The sequence below is a fragment of the Pectinophora gossypiella genome, chromosome 7, assembly GCF_024362695.1.
Source record: "Pectinophora gossypiella chromosome 7, ilPecGoss1.1, whole genome shotgun sequence".
In the NCBI taxonomy this organism is placed as follows: domain Eukaryota; kingdom Metazoa; phylum Arthropoda; class Insecta; order Lepidoptera; family Gelechiidae; genus Pectinophora; species Pectinophora gossypiella.
Genome location: NC_065410.1, coordinates 6008268 through 6028512, shown reverse-complemented (window position 1 = coordinate 6028512; position 20245 = coordinate 6008268). Strand labels below are relative to the sequence as shown.

The window sequence follows — 20245 nt, the reverse complement described above, 5'->3', positions numbered from 1 at the left end:
ATTTTCATGCTCTCGAGTTCAATACTAATGCACTCCTCTGAGCGTGGGTCACCGAAATGCTGAAGTAACACAGATTTCAATGCATCCCAGGACGTAATGTCTTGTCTCTCACTGATAAGGGTAGCTGCTCTATCTACAAGCCTACTACTTATACAATGGAAAAGGTATGTGCTCTGAGCAAGGTTACCCTGTATCGTGTAACTATCTAGTACATATTGAGCTTTAGATAAGAATAAATTAAGCTGTTCAGGTTGACCACTAAACTTCGGTATCAAACACAGCATTTCTTTGGGAACTAACGTTACTTGAGCCATATTTAGTTTTATAACGAAACACACACAAAATAAAATAAATGTAACAAACAAAAGTAATAAAAATACTTAAAAGTTCACTTATCACCTATTTTAGTGCGATATGTGAAAATCAGATATTCTTTATCTCAGTGAAGTTAACCGAAACAAACTATATAGAGCTATAGAGTTCACTTATTAATAATTGAGCCCGCAACTAACAGGAATAGATAAGCATAAGAAGTGGAATGCGAATTAGTCACTCACAATCTGCTCACTGCCATATCCTCCACGATAAAGCTGCACTGAACTTCGTAGAATTATGTGTCTCTCGTATTATGTGAAAACGATTTTCACTCTGTCCACTCACTCACTTGTGTTTAACTTATTTATTTGGTTCGTGGATATCTGCGACTTTTTTGACCCGACGACCGATTTTCTAGTCCTCAGGTGCAGCCTTAATGCAAATATCCTACCGGCTGCGCCAGATAAATCACCCGGGGTGAGAGGACTGTTTTAAAAAAGACAATTTAATTGAAATTAAAACTATTTATTTAGAATAAGACACACGTATTCTCTAAAAGAAGTTCAGCTTAAGACTACTTTAAAAACTAATGGGAAGGGACCAAGCGTCTGATCTCATCACGGCTTATCTTATGCAACGTAGCGCATTCTCTAGGCAGTCTAGACGCTTCATGAGCTTATCTTGGTGAATGTGCAACGTGGCGCATTCTCCAGGTAGTCTGGACGCTTAACTAGGTAAGTTTAATTTACGAAAAGAACGTTTAAAGTCAATGACTCTTACTAGAATATAGGTTAGTAGGTAGGTACTTTCACTTCACATACTGCTCCCCCACCAATTTACCCCAATGATGAAGCAGTTTGATGACCTTGAAAGTAAAAGTCATAATATTATATTGAAAAATGATTATATACTTAGTCATTACCATACATACATACAAGTACATTATGTATAAATTCAATCTCGTATCCCAAATAACTAACACTTCCGGACCCCGATACCAACCCTGCCGGTATGGTCGACTATTTCCTACATTCGGCGCTTATCGCTGTCACCCACTAGAGTCGATTAATTCTATCAGATATCGTCACTGGAAAGGCAAAATTACATGAGCGCCAAAATATCCTAAAATAGCAGTCCATGTAGTAGATAGAAAATGAAAAACAATGTAAACTTACGTTGACGTCATCTAAATTGGATAAATGGGTAAAAAATTATAAGTTGTAGTACCTAAAATAACGAAAAAATACTTTAAACGTCTTTTTCTTTAAATGGCATTTTACGCTTACGTAGTCTTTTCAGTGACGATATAATCTCCTCAAACGACGCTCTGAGCCGAGTTTCGCGCCCAACTGGGCACCCTCAGTTTATGCCAAATCTATTACAAGTCACGACAAAAAAGATGAGATTACAATCAAACGCGAAACTACAATAATAGTAAAAAAACTTACCAAATAATAAAGTGAGACCCATCACTTTGCCTGTGAATATGAGGTAGAACCCGTAGACAGCAGCGCCGTGAAGGTACACGAATGCTAACACGTTTCTCCATACGATTTGCCATCTGAAATACAAATTTTATAAAATAAATACCTATAAGTATAAGAAAATAAATAACTTACCCACAACATTATGACCTGGGCAAATTAACTAGCACTAGAGCAAGTTGAATACAAAGATTCCAACTAGTCGAATCAGCTACTTTTCTCTTACAGTCAAATATAAACCAGAGCTAACTTACGGATGTTATGTTAACAATAACGATCGTAAAATAAAGTTATAGAGATCTTTTTTTTCATGGATTTATAAAACCCTACAATTACCTTAAAATCTAATCTAATTTAGCCTACAAGATCCCATTGCTGGGCAAAGACATCCCCTTCCTTCGTTTTACCTAAAATTAAAAATTGTTATTCGTTTAAATAAAGTTTTGTAAATTTATGAGTTGTTCAGGTTTTCGTATTTTAAAGTATACATTTATTTTCTATTCGTTAATCTTAAGATAACATTATGAAGTATTGTCACATAACTCATATCGCAACCACAAATGTGTGAAATCTGTAAATCAACATGAAAACCTTTTCAGATTTCAGAATAAACAAGTAGGTTTACAAAAAAATGTTCTTATCGCAAATCACTCAAAGAATATTCCAGAAGCTTTTTCTCACGGTAACAATTATTGCAATTTAAAAGTTGATTTATTCTTTTATTCAAATATTTGAATATCCTTGCAATGGGATCTCATTTTATCACATATGCATCTCAGGATTGTGATTTAGTCACCCAATTGGGGATCACAGACTAGAGTCTATGAATGTGTTAGGTAATAATCTTAAATCACTTTTTTTACTTTGATGGGTTTGCTTTTGGCCCCAGACTTGCCCGAAGGCATTGACGAGGCCTAATATGGAGCGAGCTCGCCCAGGTGCCTGTTCACTCTGGCCTTGAAAACACGGGTTATATGCATTCGGAAATACAGAAGACGGCAAAGAATTCCACTCCCTAGCATAATGAATGAGGTTGCCTGGCAGAAATTGCTATTTAGCAATAAGGCCGCCTATTGTACTTATGTTTTTATTCGTATGTTTATGTCCTTTGTATATGTCGTTGTGCAATAAAGTATTTAAATAAATAAATAATAATAAATGAAAGACGATGCGAAAGCGATATCCACCAAATAGGGATACTGTGTATTATTTGTACAGGAACCGGGTAAACAGGGAACGCATTCAATACTTTCTATTTGTTCTGTGTATAGGACTGGAGTACTGTTGCCAAACTATCGATATATCTCCTTGAAAATCGTCTAGCGCCTGTTGATAGGCGCCCCGGACACTCCATACAATAAACCTCGGTTTACACAAACACTACACATTGAAGTTATCGTACTAACGCATCTGTCTGTATGTGTGACGTCTTACACCCATACGATTGAAGACTAAAATAATTCCCGCCACGGGTGAGGTAAACCCAGCTCAGCCGTTAGTGGAGAGCGGAGAGTTGCTGTTCTATAAATAGTATACCTTATTCAGATTAGACAATTCGAGTTGTCAAGACTAGAGTGGATAGACATGCGCCAGCTTCGATAGCATCTTCTCTTACCATCTCGAATGAGATTGTAATGATACACGAAAAAACAGACATAGGTATCCATATAATATTATACACATCATGATTCTCTCATTACGTCAGATCAGCTGAAAGAAATCTCTTTGTTCGAGATAAGCTTATTTGTACTTGCTGTTGACTTTGCATGTTCCATTTGTTTGTCCTGTTGTGACACATAACATGAGCTCACCAGTATATCCTAAAATACCATACCTCATGTGTCTGTTATAAATGCCATTAAGTAAAAAGAAAAAGTTGTTTATCTATCAAAGTGTCTTACTCGTATAGGACAAATAAATAAAAATGTTATAAAAAATATAGGTACTCACTCATAGTCCCTCCTCTTCCCGTAGTTGGCGTTGGTGTCGACTTCGGGCATGTCATCGTCGATGTTTTTGGTGACAAACGCGTTGGCCAGCAGCGGCAAAGACCCAGGCATGGCGGACCTATCTGAAACCAAACGACCTCATTGGTTGCCATAACTGTAACACCAAAACTCAACCGTTACAACCATCGTCATTATCTCACTACCGTGTCCCTAATTACAGTCCCACTGACCGCAACTTACGTTAATAAAAATCAACTTTTTAAACTTAATCGTAGAATGCCACTACAGATTATCTTGAATAATTTCCGAAAATATACGTACCTACTTACATACATACTTAAGAACATGCCTATTTCCCGTCGTGACAGGCAGTCACTACGAAATTTCACTTACTTAGGGGTACCTAAGTTTGGGAACATTGTTCAATGTTCCCAAACTCTGTCACGCGAAAGGATAATATTTAAAACTGAAACCATAAACAGATTTAGCAAAAAAAAACAACCTTTGTCCCGCGGTATTGTTTCCCATCCGGAATAGCAATTTAGAAGAGATACCACAGAAAATGAAAGTAGGAAGTTATTGAATTCGAAATTATTTTCTCTTTATTTATTTAACAAAAAAGTTTACCAACTTCAACCAGTTTGTATACTCTTGAGTTTGTCGATAACGATGTTCTAAATGAGCAACATAGCACATTTCTGTGTGACGTCACTTGCAATCGCCGTCATTTGACACTTAAGATTCCTTGGACTCCAGTACACGGAAGGAAATCACCAGAACGCGTATTTTGGATATAATCAAACTTGACAACTGACGATCGATGAAAACCACGTACGTGCTCTAACGAAAGTACTGGTTAAATATCCACTTCAATACAAAATATGATGGTTGTTTACTGTACGATTCTGATCCCACCCATTCACTTTATTCACTGTCATTGTCTAACAGTCCTTGAAAGACTATTCAATGGAATTATCTTCAAGGGATTTTTTATTTAGCCAATAAATGCGGAGCTAACGATGTGTCTTAAACATTTCTGCCTGTATAAGAAGTGAATATTATCGATCTATCTAACAACCGTCAGTCGATTTGTGTTACATAATATATTCAGGATATGACTAAACCGGCTATAGTCTCGGAGTTCGAGCAAGGAAAATCGCTATATACATTTGCTGAATATTTTTTTGTATAAAAGAAATAGCTTTAAAATTAAGGGTATATGATATTTCCACGTTTTAGGCTATATATTATTTTATGTAGGTAATGTTTTTACAGTCGAATCCCTGACAACGCAAATGTCTTTAGATTTCCTTTGTCAGGGATTTCTTACAGATATTTTTTGACGCGGATTATCTTGGCTTGACTGCAAATGGGAATCGCCGGAGGCTCTCTTCCGAGCCGAGCATAATGTTGTACCCGAGGGTGCACTTGTATATGGGTCAAAGTGTCATAAGTAAGCAATAAAAAGGTATAATTATGTAATCAATAGAGTACTTCTACTTTCGAAAATACTTCTACGTTTATCGCGCGTACATAACTTTTTGGTAATTCTGGAACATGCTGTAAGTACCCTTAGCCATTGATGAATAATATATTACTAATTATACTATTACTAATAAAAATATTTAGTTATTCTAGGACGACGCTCAGTGGGTAGGCCCGCTACAAGGTGGACCGACGATCTGGTAAAGGTCGCGGGAAGCCGTTGGATGCGGGTAGCGCGGGACCGATCGTCGTGGAGATCCTTGGGGGAGGCCTATGCCCAGCAGTGGGCGTCGTACGGCTGATGATGATAGTTATTATATACAAAACAAACAATGAGTGACTATTGAACTTTGTTTTACGATGGAACTAATATTTTCCCAAAATTTTGAAAGAAGAAATAAAAAAATATTTATTCAGCATAACATAAATTAACAAAACTTACTTAGAGGTAATTAAATTACTTAATAATTATTATACTTAATGCGGAAACGGTTTCAGCTCAGCAAGTGTCACAGCCTAGCTGTAGCTAGACTATGACGCTGATTTTCAGCTGCAGTCGGTTGGAGAATCAAAAGACATTGAAATAAAAACTCTAAATCTAAATCTGGGTTCTAAAGTCTTTAAATCTCTCTTCTAAAGTCTTTAAGTCTAAAGTATTTGTTAACTAAACGGTTGGTTACGAGTAATGCATCACAATGTAGTCACAATTAATTTCGTATCAGAAATAAAAAATTTTTTCAATCTAAGTATAACATAGACAATTTCTCCACCGCAGCTCCTGCACAATAATTATATTTTTAGCTCATTAGGCGGTATTAGCGGATGGCAGTAAAGTATTACTTTCCGCTATTTCAATTATCACGTGCAGCTCAGAAGGTTAACCTACGATAGCAGTTAACCTAATAATTATCACGGCTCAATGTCTAATCTAAATGCCTTAACAGAAGTATCTGTACACCCTACAACGCAGGCGCCATTTCATACATAGTTACGAAAAAAATGAAAACTATTATTTACAAAGGTCAACAATGTTTGTAAAGGGACGCCTGATAAATGTTATGTGAATTATTTAAATTTTAGAACAATAAACGCTATGTAAACTTTTCGTTGTTATCTTTCAAATAATTTCGCTTATGATCATTTAAAAATATTAAGTAGCTTTTTCTCGTAATCTTCTCTCATAATGTCCATAACTTAGACTTGTATGTACGATTTCTTACCCATGAGATATTAATAGAAAGTTCTTTTTTGTTATCAAATCACTAATAGAAAGACATTGATAAGCTTATGGGAACGCATTGAGGTTGTCGAAAGTTGGTCAATATATTGATGAATAGGCCTTTGATAGCTTCCTACTTATTGTTATTTTTTTTGATTCAGAGTATCAAGTGCCACTTGACTCATCCTATTAATATTATAAATGTGAAAGTTTGTGAGTATGGATGTTTGTTACGCTTTCACGCAAAAACTACTGAATAGATTTTTATGAAACTTTATAATAATGTAGCTTATACATCAGAATAACACACAGGCTTTAACAATACAAAAAAAAACGGAAATTCTTACCGCGGAAACCGAAATCCACGCGGACGAAGTCGTGGGCGACTGCTAGTCTAAAAATATATTTACTAAGTAACGTTGGTCATTGACATACTAGAAACTGTCTGAGCAATACTTGAACGCGAAAAGATAAAGTTTTTATTACTTGCTTAATAGTATGAAAGATATGCATTTTTCAACTTTCTGATTTTACATTATGGCCGCGATTTAAAAGATTTATCTGGTCCAGTTTTTATAGTTAAGTAAGGTAGTATAGTTTATGGAGGCTCGGTACTTAGTGATATCCATAAAGAGTTAGTGTTGGTCTGCGGCGCACACTGAAAGTTAGAAATGTGTAGCCATCATCACTTCACTATAACTATAGGTACCTATGTATCATTGCGCGGCCGCTCTCTCTTCGACCATTTCTTATCTACTGTATATGGAAATGAGTAAAACGTACTCTAAATGCGTCTGGACTATAATCAAAGAAAAAAATACTTTGTGTCCGGTGATTAAAATAAATTATCTATTTTCTTTTTCTTTGTCACGTGATTTCCTGAATTTGAGCCTGGCTAATGGCAAGCTCTCACCCTATTACATGGGACTTAAACATACCTCTGCTTACCCCTTCAGGGATAGAGGCATGATGCCATGTTAAGTTATCTTTCTACTTAAAACTTGTTTCTTTAACTGGGTGAAATCGTCCGTCAAATGTAAATTGCATGCATTCAAAATCAAAGTTTTATTTATTCATGAAATAAAAGGACATGAATTTCTAGTATAACACATCCCGAATATGTTAGATACACTATAAATAGTTTCAGATAAGAGTAACACATAGGAGGTGATGTAAGCGGGAAAACTAATTTGCCGGAAATTATTTCAGTATATTACATCAAACAACTTCAACAGGTACGATACTCTATACAAACAACGCCATTGAAGTATCTATTATTCTAAAATGTATAATTTCAATAAAATTACTAGGTTTTCTGCATCGCCTATGAAAATATACTTATATATTTTCCTTATAATTAATAAATCTAAAATTATGCTTGATGATAAGTACCTCCTCATTTAATTCTTATGACAAATCGTACCTAAAAATTGAAATTTGGTTATTAACTGTAGAAAAAATGAATACTGACTTGTTTTTAATTATGTACCTACCTTACCTACCTATTAGATACAAGTACATTCATAAAATGTTAAGAAAATATAATATTACAGAGTTCATACCTTAGAGTACGTCTAATGCAAAACGAAATAGTAATTGGAGGTATCCTTAGAAAAGGTTTAGTACGTACTAAACCGGCGTGCGTGTGTGAAATGATTGATAGATGTGGAGGAATCAAGAGAACTGTGTCTGGATCGAAGCAAATGGAATTCCCTTATCTCTGCTTAGCCCGGTGGGAAATAAGTGTGAGTTTATGTATGTATGTATTTTGTAACTGATCATCTTTCTAGCACAGTTTTTCACAGGGTCCGCTTACCTAACCTGAAGATTTGACAGGTCCGGTTTTTTACAGAGGCGACTGCCTGTTTGACCTTCCAACCCGCGAAAGGAAATTCAGCCCAATACAGGTACCTTTAAACTACTAAGTATTTATAATTTTATTAGGTACTAAATACAAATTGTCTGAGTTCCAGCATTATCAGAAGTAGTTAGAACAGAACAATGGATATCGTGTGCATGGGTGGAGCTGTATGCATTTGTGTCTGGTATTTGTGAATGGCGAGTGCCGTGTACCTAAGTGACACTCGCTACATACCTCTCACGGACACGGAGTGAAAGTGATGCTGCAGTGTCAATTTCTTCGCAGCAATAAAACCGGCTTTCCAATATAATAAGTCACAGTTATGTATGGACTCAGCTCGATACAATGCCAAAGCCTTCGGGGCGAACGGAACATGCCTCCTATCCGGACCGCAAAAGTAGTCACTAATAAATATTAAACCTCATTTTACCTTCGTCATCAGAATTTCTATTTATTCTGATGTTAGGCTTATTAATATTAATATTGAGCGTGCTTTTTTTGACGTGACGTAAATTAGTTTTGGCGCAAATGGCATTAACTACTTGGCCGGCCTAATGGGAAGCGTTAAGGGCTCTCACCCGATACTAAATACGTAATGAATACGGGGACATGCCTCCCCTCAATGAAGCGGAGGGGGTATGGATCATAGTCAAGCATGTTGCTCCGGCGCGGGACAGTGGAGGTATGTTGGGCTTGCAGCCAGGCCAACGACTGAGCAAGCATTCCAAAGAACGGAATCATCCTGTTTTCTGACAATCAGGTGACTCAGCCCGCAGTTCCCTGACTGAATATAGTCTCACAAAGTAATTACGACAATGTCCACATCGATAAGTAGACGGCCCGGACTTCCAGATCATGGGCCGTTATTTGACTTTCTAATGTTATGAAAATAAACAAAGTATTTATTTAAACGGGTATCTTTATATGTTACTTTTCAAAGAAACACAACAAAACATTAATCATTTTTACGGAAGTAAAGAACAAAGGACTTCTTTTTATTATCAGTTATATCCACACGGTATCCTCAAAAGAAAATAACATTGTAATGTACTTGAAACGCAGTAAATTGTGTTAGGTGTATGGAAAATAAGACGGAAAAATTAGTGTATGTTTCGAATAAAATAAATTTAATAAGTAATCATAATAATGAATTTGAAAAATTTAATAAGAATTTAATAAGAAACAGACTAACTAAAATAAATCGTAACTCACAACACAAAATAAAACAGAAGTCATTTCTTTTCGAACAGGACATGAAAGAACACTATTGAATGTCATTTTTTTATATTAAGTACCCTACAATACCTAATAATCTACTAGGTACCACGTGGTATGTATGGCTGAGGAAAAGAAATGGCGAAACAAACAACACGTTTTCATTTTTATTTGTATCGTCTTTGACATCGTTTAGGTGAGAAAACGTAATGTGAAAAGCGAACAAAGCGCGTACTTTTACTTCCTCTCAAATAAAAGTAAATACTTATTGGGAACGAGACCTGTTGTGCGCTTGACCTCAAGTGAAGGCTAAAGCCAATAAGTTTACAAGATCAGCAGTACTTTCTCCGCGAGCAAACGTCACCGGCTGCGCGTTGGACATCCCCCCGCTCCCCCTTCCTCTCAATTTCCCCCGGCTCGTGGTCAGCTCGCCGGCCGGCGCCCGCGCACCTTAATAGCCATAATACGGCCACCACGTGCTTGCTACCATAAGAGCTATGCATTACTAAAATTATCGAATTAAAAAGTAAAGCGGGTACTCTACATTTGGAAAGAATTTGAGTACAACTACTTATCAAAACATTTTGGTATTTACATTGCAATCTCATACTTAACTACTTACATTAATTAGAATCGGGAAAGTGTATACTTAAACACAAATATTTAGTTTTAGTTTTTTTAATTACTACAGAAATTCGGCGTACTTATAAATATTTTTTCAAATAAGTACCTAGAAAATGACTTTAAAAATGAGAATAAATAAATTAGTATTTATTAAAATATAAAAAAAATAATATAATAAGTAATGTGAAGAAATGTATAATAATTTATTATATAAGTACAGAATTTTAGAATTTATCAATTTTAATAAAGAAAAATGCTTCAAAAAAACTCTTTTTTCGGTGAAATCGTACACTTTGAAGAAACCATGTTAATGGTCTCGTGATTAAATTGAGATTATGCTTTCAACGAATGAACTATACCATAATAATATTCACAATACATTTAAATTGTAACTATAGATTTTATAGTCTTTTATTTTATATCTGTTTAAGTTTTATACATATTTATTTATATACACCTAGATATATACGTTTTTTTGTTGTAATTGTGAAAGAAGTGTGTAACTGTAATTGAAGCACATATACAAAAACTAATTTAAGACTTACATTTTATAACTTTATAATATGTGTAATGTTGGTATACCTATCTAAATAAATAAATAAAAAATAAATAGCTACACTAGCACTATAATAAGTTTACTTTCTACGTTGTGGCCATAAAAAGTGAAAATCTGTTAAGCTAGCTACGTCTCAGGTAATTACTTAACATCGTTAGACATAGTACGTAGTATTATTAAGACTATCTGTAAGTAAAATCATAATAGTAAAATACAGATTATCATCGGTTTTTGCCGACGGCCAAATGAAGAGAGTAATGTATTTACCACCTACTCTCGAGTTGTATAGAGTATTGATTTTTTTTTTCATTTCAACGTAGAAATATAAAATCGATGTACGAGATGCATATACGTAGGTATTTATTTATTTTATTTTATTTATTTGTACACAATAACACAGACACAAGGAACGTACAAAGAAAACAAACAGTACAGGCAAGCTTATCTCTAAACAAAGAGATTTCTTGCAGCTTTACGTATATTATATTTACAATCCAAAAAAGTATTTTCACGCAATATTTTTTTATTAATAATTTGTAGTGTAAGCCTATACTTAAGTATACTATGTGTGTAACCAATATAATCCTTCGCGAATTCATTAATAAAGTAGTATCTGTTCGGACGCCTGTCTTTCAATAACACCATTCCTTATAAATTGATTTTTAAACAATACCTAAGCAATTAGTAGGTAAATATGCATAATAGCTTATATTTTGTGATATTAACTATTACCTAAGTAAAGTAGAGTCGGCTTCTAAGATTTGCCCGGGGTGATACACAAACAATTAGGTACATGCCTAATTTATCTTTTCATCGCAATATTTTTAGATAGTTAGATAAAATATTTAATAGATAAAATCTTTTTGTTCATCTAAAATAAGTGAAAGTGTAGTTAGGTACCTGAACTCAACGCCAGGGAAAATAAAAATAACATAAAAAATAATAACCGATGCTTATTAACTTTGTAGGTACGTAATGTTATTTGAATATAAGTTAAGCAATTTCTACGCGTGATGCGTAAACTCGTGAGGTTATGAACTGTATTATACTCGTACAAAATGTTGACACCAAAAAATCGACTGAAAGGTTATTTACGATGACAAATCTTTTGAGTTTTATACAAAACAAACAAAGTTGATTCATTTTATTTATACTAGTACTACCCCACTGTTTTTCCTGCTCGAAAAGTGACTTCCTTTTTTGAAAAGGGGGCAGAAAGTATGGTATTACTGTCATACAAATAAGCGAGAAGAAAAAGTGTTCGAATACATTAAGACTTGCATTTTATAACTTTACAATACGTGTACTGTTGGTATATCTACCTCCCCATTTTTTACTTTTTAATTTTTTGAGATCAGTAGATCCTCATCAACCCTGGTGTCAGGGTTACTGTTGAGCCGCCAAATTCCCCTGACATGACTCATGTATACTTACTTACATCAGTAAGTAGAAATCTGGGCCAACGGCTTAACGTTCCTTCTGAAGCACGGATCATCTTACTTTCGGACAATCCGGTGATCAGCCTGTAATGTCCTAACCAAACTAGGGATCACAAAGTAAAGTAGTAGAAACTAAATTTAAAAATACAAAATGCCTAAACTTAAACTATTTATTTCGATCTAGTAGCTATTATCAGCATTCTGTTAGATATTCCTCTGCAGTCAACCTTTATTTCACAACACAATATTGTAAGGTGCTAAACTTAATCGAACTCCCGAAAAAAATAAGAATATAATTTGAATACGAAGTTATTAACTTCACAACTCACCGCTGTTGTAAAAGCAGTGGCTTTTAGCGAAGGTAAAAGTTTTCATCAAACGTTATTGTTATCATACAGATGAAATTGCTTCCGCTGACGGACTTTGAAATATCTTTCAAATTAGTTTAAAGTCGGAGGAAACACTGGAGAGAGAGTCTTGGAAGAGATAGAGGGACGCCTTTGCCCAGCAGTGAGACAGTTTAGGCTAGATAAGATAAGATAGTTTAAAGTCATCATCATTGGCCACAGCATCTATCGTAGATTCCGGCCAAGTAGTTAATGCCTGCCATCTGTGGCAAATCTACAATAAGTTACGTCAAAAAAAAATCTATCGTAGATGATTCTTGCAGCACTTGTGAGTCTACGGGTTCCCGCAGCGCCGCCGATTGCTATAGAGCCCTATAGTAGCGCGGCATTTCTTGTTACAACATTCGCACACAAAACGCAACTCCTCAGGAGGTGGTTTAAGTTTTCATCGTGAAAACTTTTTTGCTTCAGGTTTTCCATCCAGTCAGTCATCGTCATGTCTTGAAGTCCCGAAATTTTTGAAGTAAATATATAAAATCACGCCCGTTTTATATTGGGATAGACAGAGATCACCGAACTCTACTAATTACGATCCTGACACAAGACTTTTGGTCAATCACTCTCTGAAAATGAAATAAATTGCCTATTTGGCTGACTTTTTTACCGACTTTATGTATATTCGTTGTGAGCAATAAAATATTTTATTGTATATTGTATTGTATTTTATTTAGCAGAAGGAATGGACTAATGGACACACATACATAAACAGCCTATATACGTCCCACTGCTAGGCACAGGCCTCTCAACCGGAGGGGGTATGGAGCATACTCCACCACGCTGCTCCAATGCGGGTTGGTGGAGGTGTTTTTACGGCTAATAGCCGGGACCAACGGCTTAACGTGCCCTCCGAAGCACGGAATCATATCATCACGGGCATGGTGTCATCTAGTGGACATAAGTAAACTATAAGTTGTAACAAACATTAATAAACATTTATTAATTATTGTGTAAGTATCCAGAGAACAATTGAATATGTTCGAAATTGAATAGATGCTTAATATTATTGCTCTTCAAGAACCGATTGTTCGGGTGTTAAACGTAAGATTCGACTTTGTTTCCGAATATTTTACAACTTACTCGTCCTAGAAACGTTAGGTCGTAAATGTATTCAGTAGACACAAAGAGGTCGGTACCAGCAGGCTGGCGTTTGGCAACTATGCTTGTCTCTCATAATAATGGTAGAGTTGCCTAGAACCTACTTTTCTTATAGGCCAAAAAAATATTGCACTAATAACTAAAATTAAAAATTAAATTTGCCTGTTTATTCCTTTTAAATCAACTTATTTCTTAGGAAATTTTTCATTTTTTACTCTGCGCTATTGTAGACTTGCTTCGAAAGGCATCACTACTCTGGACTACGGATGACTTGGTTGCTCTAATGGGGAGCACTGCTGAGGGTAACATCCCTAAGGTGTAAGTGGCCTTCAACATTGTGTCACGTCAATATCTGGGTGTCGAAACTTATCACTAGAAACGTCAAAGAAATGGGCAGTTACTAAGTTAATGTACGCAACATTAAGGTTAACACAAATTTCATAGATGAAGACCGTAAAAATGAGCTCATAGGAGTTCTGTTAAACCTCAAACCGCGGTCCATACCTACTGCAGTGGTTGAGTCGAGCGAACGAATCTTAAAACTCTTTGTGCAGAATGCACGACTGCGTAGGTACCTACACTTTTTCTAGAGCAAGTGATTTTGACACTTGTTATTAAAGAAATTATTTGTAAGTATGTTTTGTCTATAACGGTAAAAGTACTTCCATTCCGAGCGTGATAAAGTAGGTAACGAGAATTCGTTATTCAAGTTTTAATACTTGCATTATATTAAATACATACTGGCCATCAATTAGTTCCGGCTGTGATGCACTCTTTATCTCTGAGTTTCCTTGTGAAGAGACTTTGGCATTATATACCTAATACTTAAGTACTACAGTTACCATAATATACACATCTGTGTAAATATACTTGTTAACAAGGGAAACGTGTAGCACATTTCTTAACTTTTACACTGCAATGCAATTATTCAACCTAGCCAGCATATCGGTAACATTGAGAATCGAATAAATGTTACTGTTAATATAATGGTATTATTTATGTGCATAATGTACATCGTGATCGAAAGCAGTAAAATCCAAAATATACAAATGGTTTTACACTGGATCTCTGTGGTGCCGTGGTTTGCCGGCTCGCTTCTCATGTGGAGGAAGTGCCTTGTTGATTGGATCCTCGGTACCGAAATTGCAATAATGAGTTATAAATGTGTTTTTAGTGCGATGGATGTACCTCTGATTACTCCAGTTTTTTAATAAAGTTGTGAGCTTACGATTATGATATTTGTTATGTTGTACTATACTGGATATTGTACTAGCATAGTCGTAGTAAACCTATATACGATAAATGTGTTATAGCCAACCCAGATCTTATAAAATTCAAATTCAAAAATATCTTTATTTATTAGGTAACATAGTTACACTTTGAATCGTCAAATTTTACATGACGAACGTCTCATCCGCCTAAAACTACTGCAGCTTCTCACAACCTGTATAGCCGGAAGAAGAAGCTGCAAGAAAAACCTTTCAGACTCTTATCCGGGAAATAGGCACGGAAACAAACTTTTACCATTGTAAAGGAGGTCTTAAGCCTGACGAAATAAGCGAGAGGGATACGACTATTTTTCGACAACGGGACAAGGTTATTTTGGCACAGCTTTCCTGAAGAACCTCAGGCGTAATTTACCTCTACTTGTTCTTTAAGTATCTATGTCGTTACCATTTTAACATATAAATATACACGTCCTATATATAATATAATACAACCGCAGACTATGGACCATACTCCACTACGCTGTTCCACCGCGTTGGTATTTCTACGGCTAGTAATCGGGACCAACGGCTTGACGTACCTATCTGCCGAAGCACAGTTCCACTCAAATATATCCTTTATATAAAGTGTGCACTATATACGTATAAACCTAGATTGAACTCGATGCATTCAGTGAACAAATGAAAGTAATATGAAATGGAATATGACTTTTGATCGGATATTGATAATCAGATGTAATCAGCATCCGCGAATATTTGTATTAAATTCTCTTATATTAAACCTACCAAATCTACACGACAAGCCAGTAGACAACTGGTAGGTATAAAATTGACACAGTTTTCATGAAAGACCTCCGAATTCTGAGGTACTTTCTAAAAAATATCTAAATTTTCTAAGATTAAAAATGCATTTACATTTTGTTTATTTATCAAAAACATTACTTCAAAGTTAAGAAGTGCCTAAATCTATATACGTACTGCATATTTCATGCCGGACTGCGCAAATATTCGAAATTATCAGAACCCGATATTTCCGTAGATAAAAAACAAAAATAAATATCCTTACTAATATTAATGCTAGGAATTACGCCTGGGTTACTTTAAAATTGCATATAAAATTGGCCAGTATTAATTTAAATTCTTATTAACCTACCTAACCTATATAGCAAATTGTGTTATAAAACGTATAATAGCGATATACCACTGAAATCGCAGAAACTACAAATGCCAAGTGTCTCTAATTTTGCATAGGAATTCTTTTTAGAATGTTAGTACTTATTACGACAGGATTTTGCGAAATTCAACCCCCAAAGGGTTAAAAAGGGGTTGACTGTGAATCTGGTTTCTCGATTGATTACGACATTCTCTACTACACCGTAACCACTTAACCACTACTAGTCAGAACAGGTACCAAAAATATCAACAATTTTAAAATGTGAATATTTTCCAAATGACCTAGGTGCACTCGCAGTAGGTTCGTGCAATGCCTACGTGCAACCAGCTCTCTGCGGTTACATCTTCATTGATTGTCAGCCTGCAACTAACCTGGCCTTCAGCCCCGTACTGTTTTGAATAGACGCACATAAAACTTATGTACCAGTGAGTACTTCTCAATACCTATATCTGTTCGTACCTATATCTATAATTCTTGGATCTTGGATTTTAACGCTTTAAAATATTTTATAAAATTTTACTGTATAATTCTTGAAAAAAAAAATAATTGCCGCCTATTCATTAAGGTTGCCTGTTGTGCCTCTGTATATCTTTATATATTTTTTTTTTCATATATATTGTGTGCATAATAAAGTTTCCGTTATATTATATTCATAATGTAAAATATTTGTTATTTACGCACACGATTTTGTTTTCTTTTTTTAGATATTCCTGTAACTATATTTTACATTTCGGTAACCCGTAAATAGCGAATTTGATTTCTTTACTTGTTTTAATAAAATGTATGGAATGTGATAAAATACTTATATGGAGTAAGTAATGTAACCTACATAAATAATCACTACACGAATCAATCACTGCTTGACTAAATAACTGCCTATTTTATTTCATGTTTCTTTCTATATTTAATATTAACTATATTTAAACATTCTTTATAATTATATGAATTCCATATATTAATTTAATATTCAATTTAATAATGTACCTAATGAAAGGACAGCTTGATTCCGGAAAAATAATTTAAATATGTAGATTTTATTTTAAATTATTTTATACATGAATAATAATTTTAATTGTCATAAGTAATTGTTTAATTTCATCAATATCTTACCTTTTTGTTTCACTGTCAATCTTAATAAAATCCACAGGTATGGTCACACACTATCATGAACGCACTGTTTGAATGTCGGTCGATCGGTTCTGTAGCGCCCGTGACACTGAGCAAGTTACGCACCGTACAGAGCTTTGAGCGGCGCGTGCGCATCCACCTCTTACTTATAGTTTCAGCCGCCGTAACACTTTCCCCACCATCTCAATATTTATAATAAAAGATTTTCTTTCCGCATTTTCAAAATAATCTTCAGTGTCTTTCTAAATTATACTGTTACTGTAAGCTCTACATGCTGCATTTACTAGTCCATAGTAACCGTTACAAGACATAAGTACTTATAACCGTTAGTATTTTGGAAAGTCAAGTTTTTGTTTTTGGAAATTACCCCAGTTAGAAAGCTTCTGAGTTTTTTTTTATACAGACATGAGAAACATCATGTACTAAAGAATACATGCTTGAACGTTTATTGAGCCTTACAGTTCAATTTATCAAAAAAGTTAACGTGATATTTTTGTTCCCTTTTCGGTTGAGACGATGGGGGTGGATGCTTTTTATCACGGATTTTTCAATACATCTCATTTTTTTTTGACGTGACTTATTGTAGATTTTCCGCAGATGGCATTAACTACTTGGCCGGACAAAATACATCTCATCGAGGCTTCGGGTAATACAAGGGTGATTATGCTTCATCATGTTGTGGCCAACGAGTAATATTCTATTTCATGAAATATGACCATTTCATGAAATGATCGAGAACGTCATGAAATTATCAATTCTAAGATCTGGCCACGACATTTAGAGGTATGTATCAATCCTCGTGACCAGCTCGTGCATACGGAAACTCGTGCTTGTAATCTCTCAGAAGGTCATCAGAAGTCAACAGCTACAAATTCATATCAAATTAAGGTCCACAGATAGAAAATGGCGAACCGAATGGCGACAGGGTAACTGATCCCTTAGTCGAACTTTACTTACCCGTAACTATCTAGTAATTCATCTAATAATGCAATATTGCTATTTGATATTTGTTGACATTGAACACAAACTTTTATATGCGCTTTCAAATTGCATTATTACTTTTGAATTAATTGATCCAATGTGGCTGTTTAAGACCCTGTGCACGTAATCTATATTTTTTTAAATCAACTTTAAAAAAAATATAAAATGCAGTTTTAGGTCATACATAGTTTTGAAAATTATTGTCACATGCACAGCGGTGAAGGAAAACATCGTTAGGAAACCCCCATTCCCGAGAAATGCATTTTCGAACGTCTGCGACCTGATTTGTATTGGGCTGGTTTTCCTTTCGCGGATTGGAAGGTCAGACAGGCAGTCGCTTCTGTAAAAAACCGGACCTGTCAAATCTTAAGGTTAGGTAAGCGGACCCTGTGAAAAACGGGATAATGCTAGCGAGATGATGATAGCTCTGAAAATATCATTTACTTACATAGGTTTTACACTTGTACCATTGTTTCTTCGAGACTTATTGAGAAAATAAATTACAAACGACAGTTTAAAAAATATGAGTATTTCTCAGAATTAGGTACCTATATATTTAAGTTTCTCGTTAGCATTTGAACTGAACGTACTGTTGACAACGATGACAATAATGAAAGAACAACTGTAAAATATTTACAGAAACAGAAAAAATAAGTAATGAAATTAACATTCGCACTTGGGTTGACTTTATGGCGGTGTCATGTGACGTTAGTGAAAAGAATACAATATTTTGTATGCAATGTTGTGCAATGCAAAACCATACTTAATATTATAAATGCGAAAATTACTATAAAGTCAGTTTTATAATAATAATAGTCATTTCTACTACTGGCGTAATACTTCACAATATCCAACCCCTTGACCTACCCCGACAAATCTATTATAGTGTTCTACAAAAAGCCACAATATTAAACACACGCCGAATAGTCCGAAAATTGTTACAGACAGACCGACCTGCAACTTAACCTAATTTGTTAAATGAGTGATCACTTGGTTTAGGCCCATGATCACTTAAAGATACCGGCCTTAAAGAGCCGAGATGGAATCAATCCAGACTTATACATAATAATACTATAGTTATAATGATAGTAATAATACTATAATGTAAAAATAATACAAAGATGAAACAAAACCCAGGAATTGATATACTGTGATACATTCCGTTTATGAACTTGACTCTTATGAACGTAGACAAAGTCGTGAACGGGTAAATAAATAGGTACATTAGTAAAGCAGAAGATTGCCAGCTTTACTCTCTATCTATAAAATATTTTAGATTTTTTTATTGTTTGAAAAGTTAAGCAATGACTGGCTACTGGTACCACCATTGTTTGCTTGGCAAAATCAAGACAGAATAACGGTAAGAAAATAATGGAAAACAGTCTGTTCTAACGGGAGAGCAATGTCCTGAAATATTTCTGAGAGCTCATGTATATTACGTACGTAAAAACTCAGCATGAGTGACTCTGTGACACTAAGGTGTACACAACGATAATCTGTCTGAAGGTGGTCTGAAGAGGCCTGGACATGTTTTCTTCGGTCCTATGCACGCGTCCTGAAATTTCGGACCACATTCTCTCACTCGTAAGTTTGAACTAATTACATAAAATGAACATAAACGTCCCACTGCTGAGCACAGGCGTCCCCTCAATCAACCGGAGGGGGTATGGAGCATACTCCACCACGCTGCTCCAATGCGCGTTGGTGGAGGTGATTTTATGGCTAATAACTGGGACCAACAGCTTAACGTGCCCTCCGAAGCACAGAATCGTCCTACTTTTTCAGACAATCTGGTGATTCAAGCCTGCAAAGTCCTTACCAAACAAAGGACAGTCTCACAAAGTAATTTCGACTAATGTCCCGAATCCGGATCTCCAGATCGTGAGCCTAAAGTTCTAACCACTAGACCACAAAGGCTGTTAAACTACTTATCTATATAAAACATACGTACCACCCTTTAATATATTTGATCAGTAATTCCCCAAGAAACTTCGCAGAATAAAAATACATCATGAAAACATCTATTATTTTGCTAGAGTCCTTTAAAGGACAAGTTAAGGCGCACTTTGTGAACTCTTCTTCTTCTA

General features: G+C 35.2%; 2 protein-coding genes across 2 annotated transcripts in view; one reads left to right on the top strand and one right to left on the bottom strand.

Annotated features, from left to right (window-relative positions):
- LOC126368573 (acyl-CoA Delta-9 desaturase-like) overlaps positions 1 to 17297 on the bottom strand; it is a 57420-nt gene extending 40123 nt beyond the window's left edge. Inside the window, exons 1-3 of the mRNA XM_050012624.1 lie at positions 17160 to 17297; positions 3750 to 3870; positions 1764 to 1876 (exon numbers count right to left, since the gene is read on the bottom strand). Of these exons, the coding sequence (XP_049868581.1) occupies positions 1764 to 1876; positions 3750 to 3859 (223 nt within the window). The 5' untranslated portion in view covers positions 3860 to 3870; positions 17160 to 17297. The remainder of the gene's footprint in view (positions 1 to 1763; positions 1877 to 3749; positions 3871 to 17159) is intronic.
- The window catches only part of LOC126368574 ((11Z)-hexadec-11-enoyl-CoA conjugase-like), a 293092-nt gene that overhangs the window by 187549 nt on the left and 85298 nt on the right, over positions 1 to 20245 (top strand). The window lies entirely within an intron of this gene.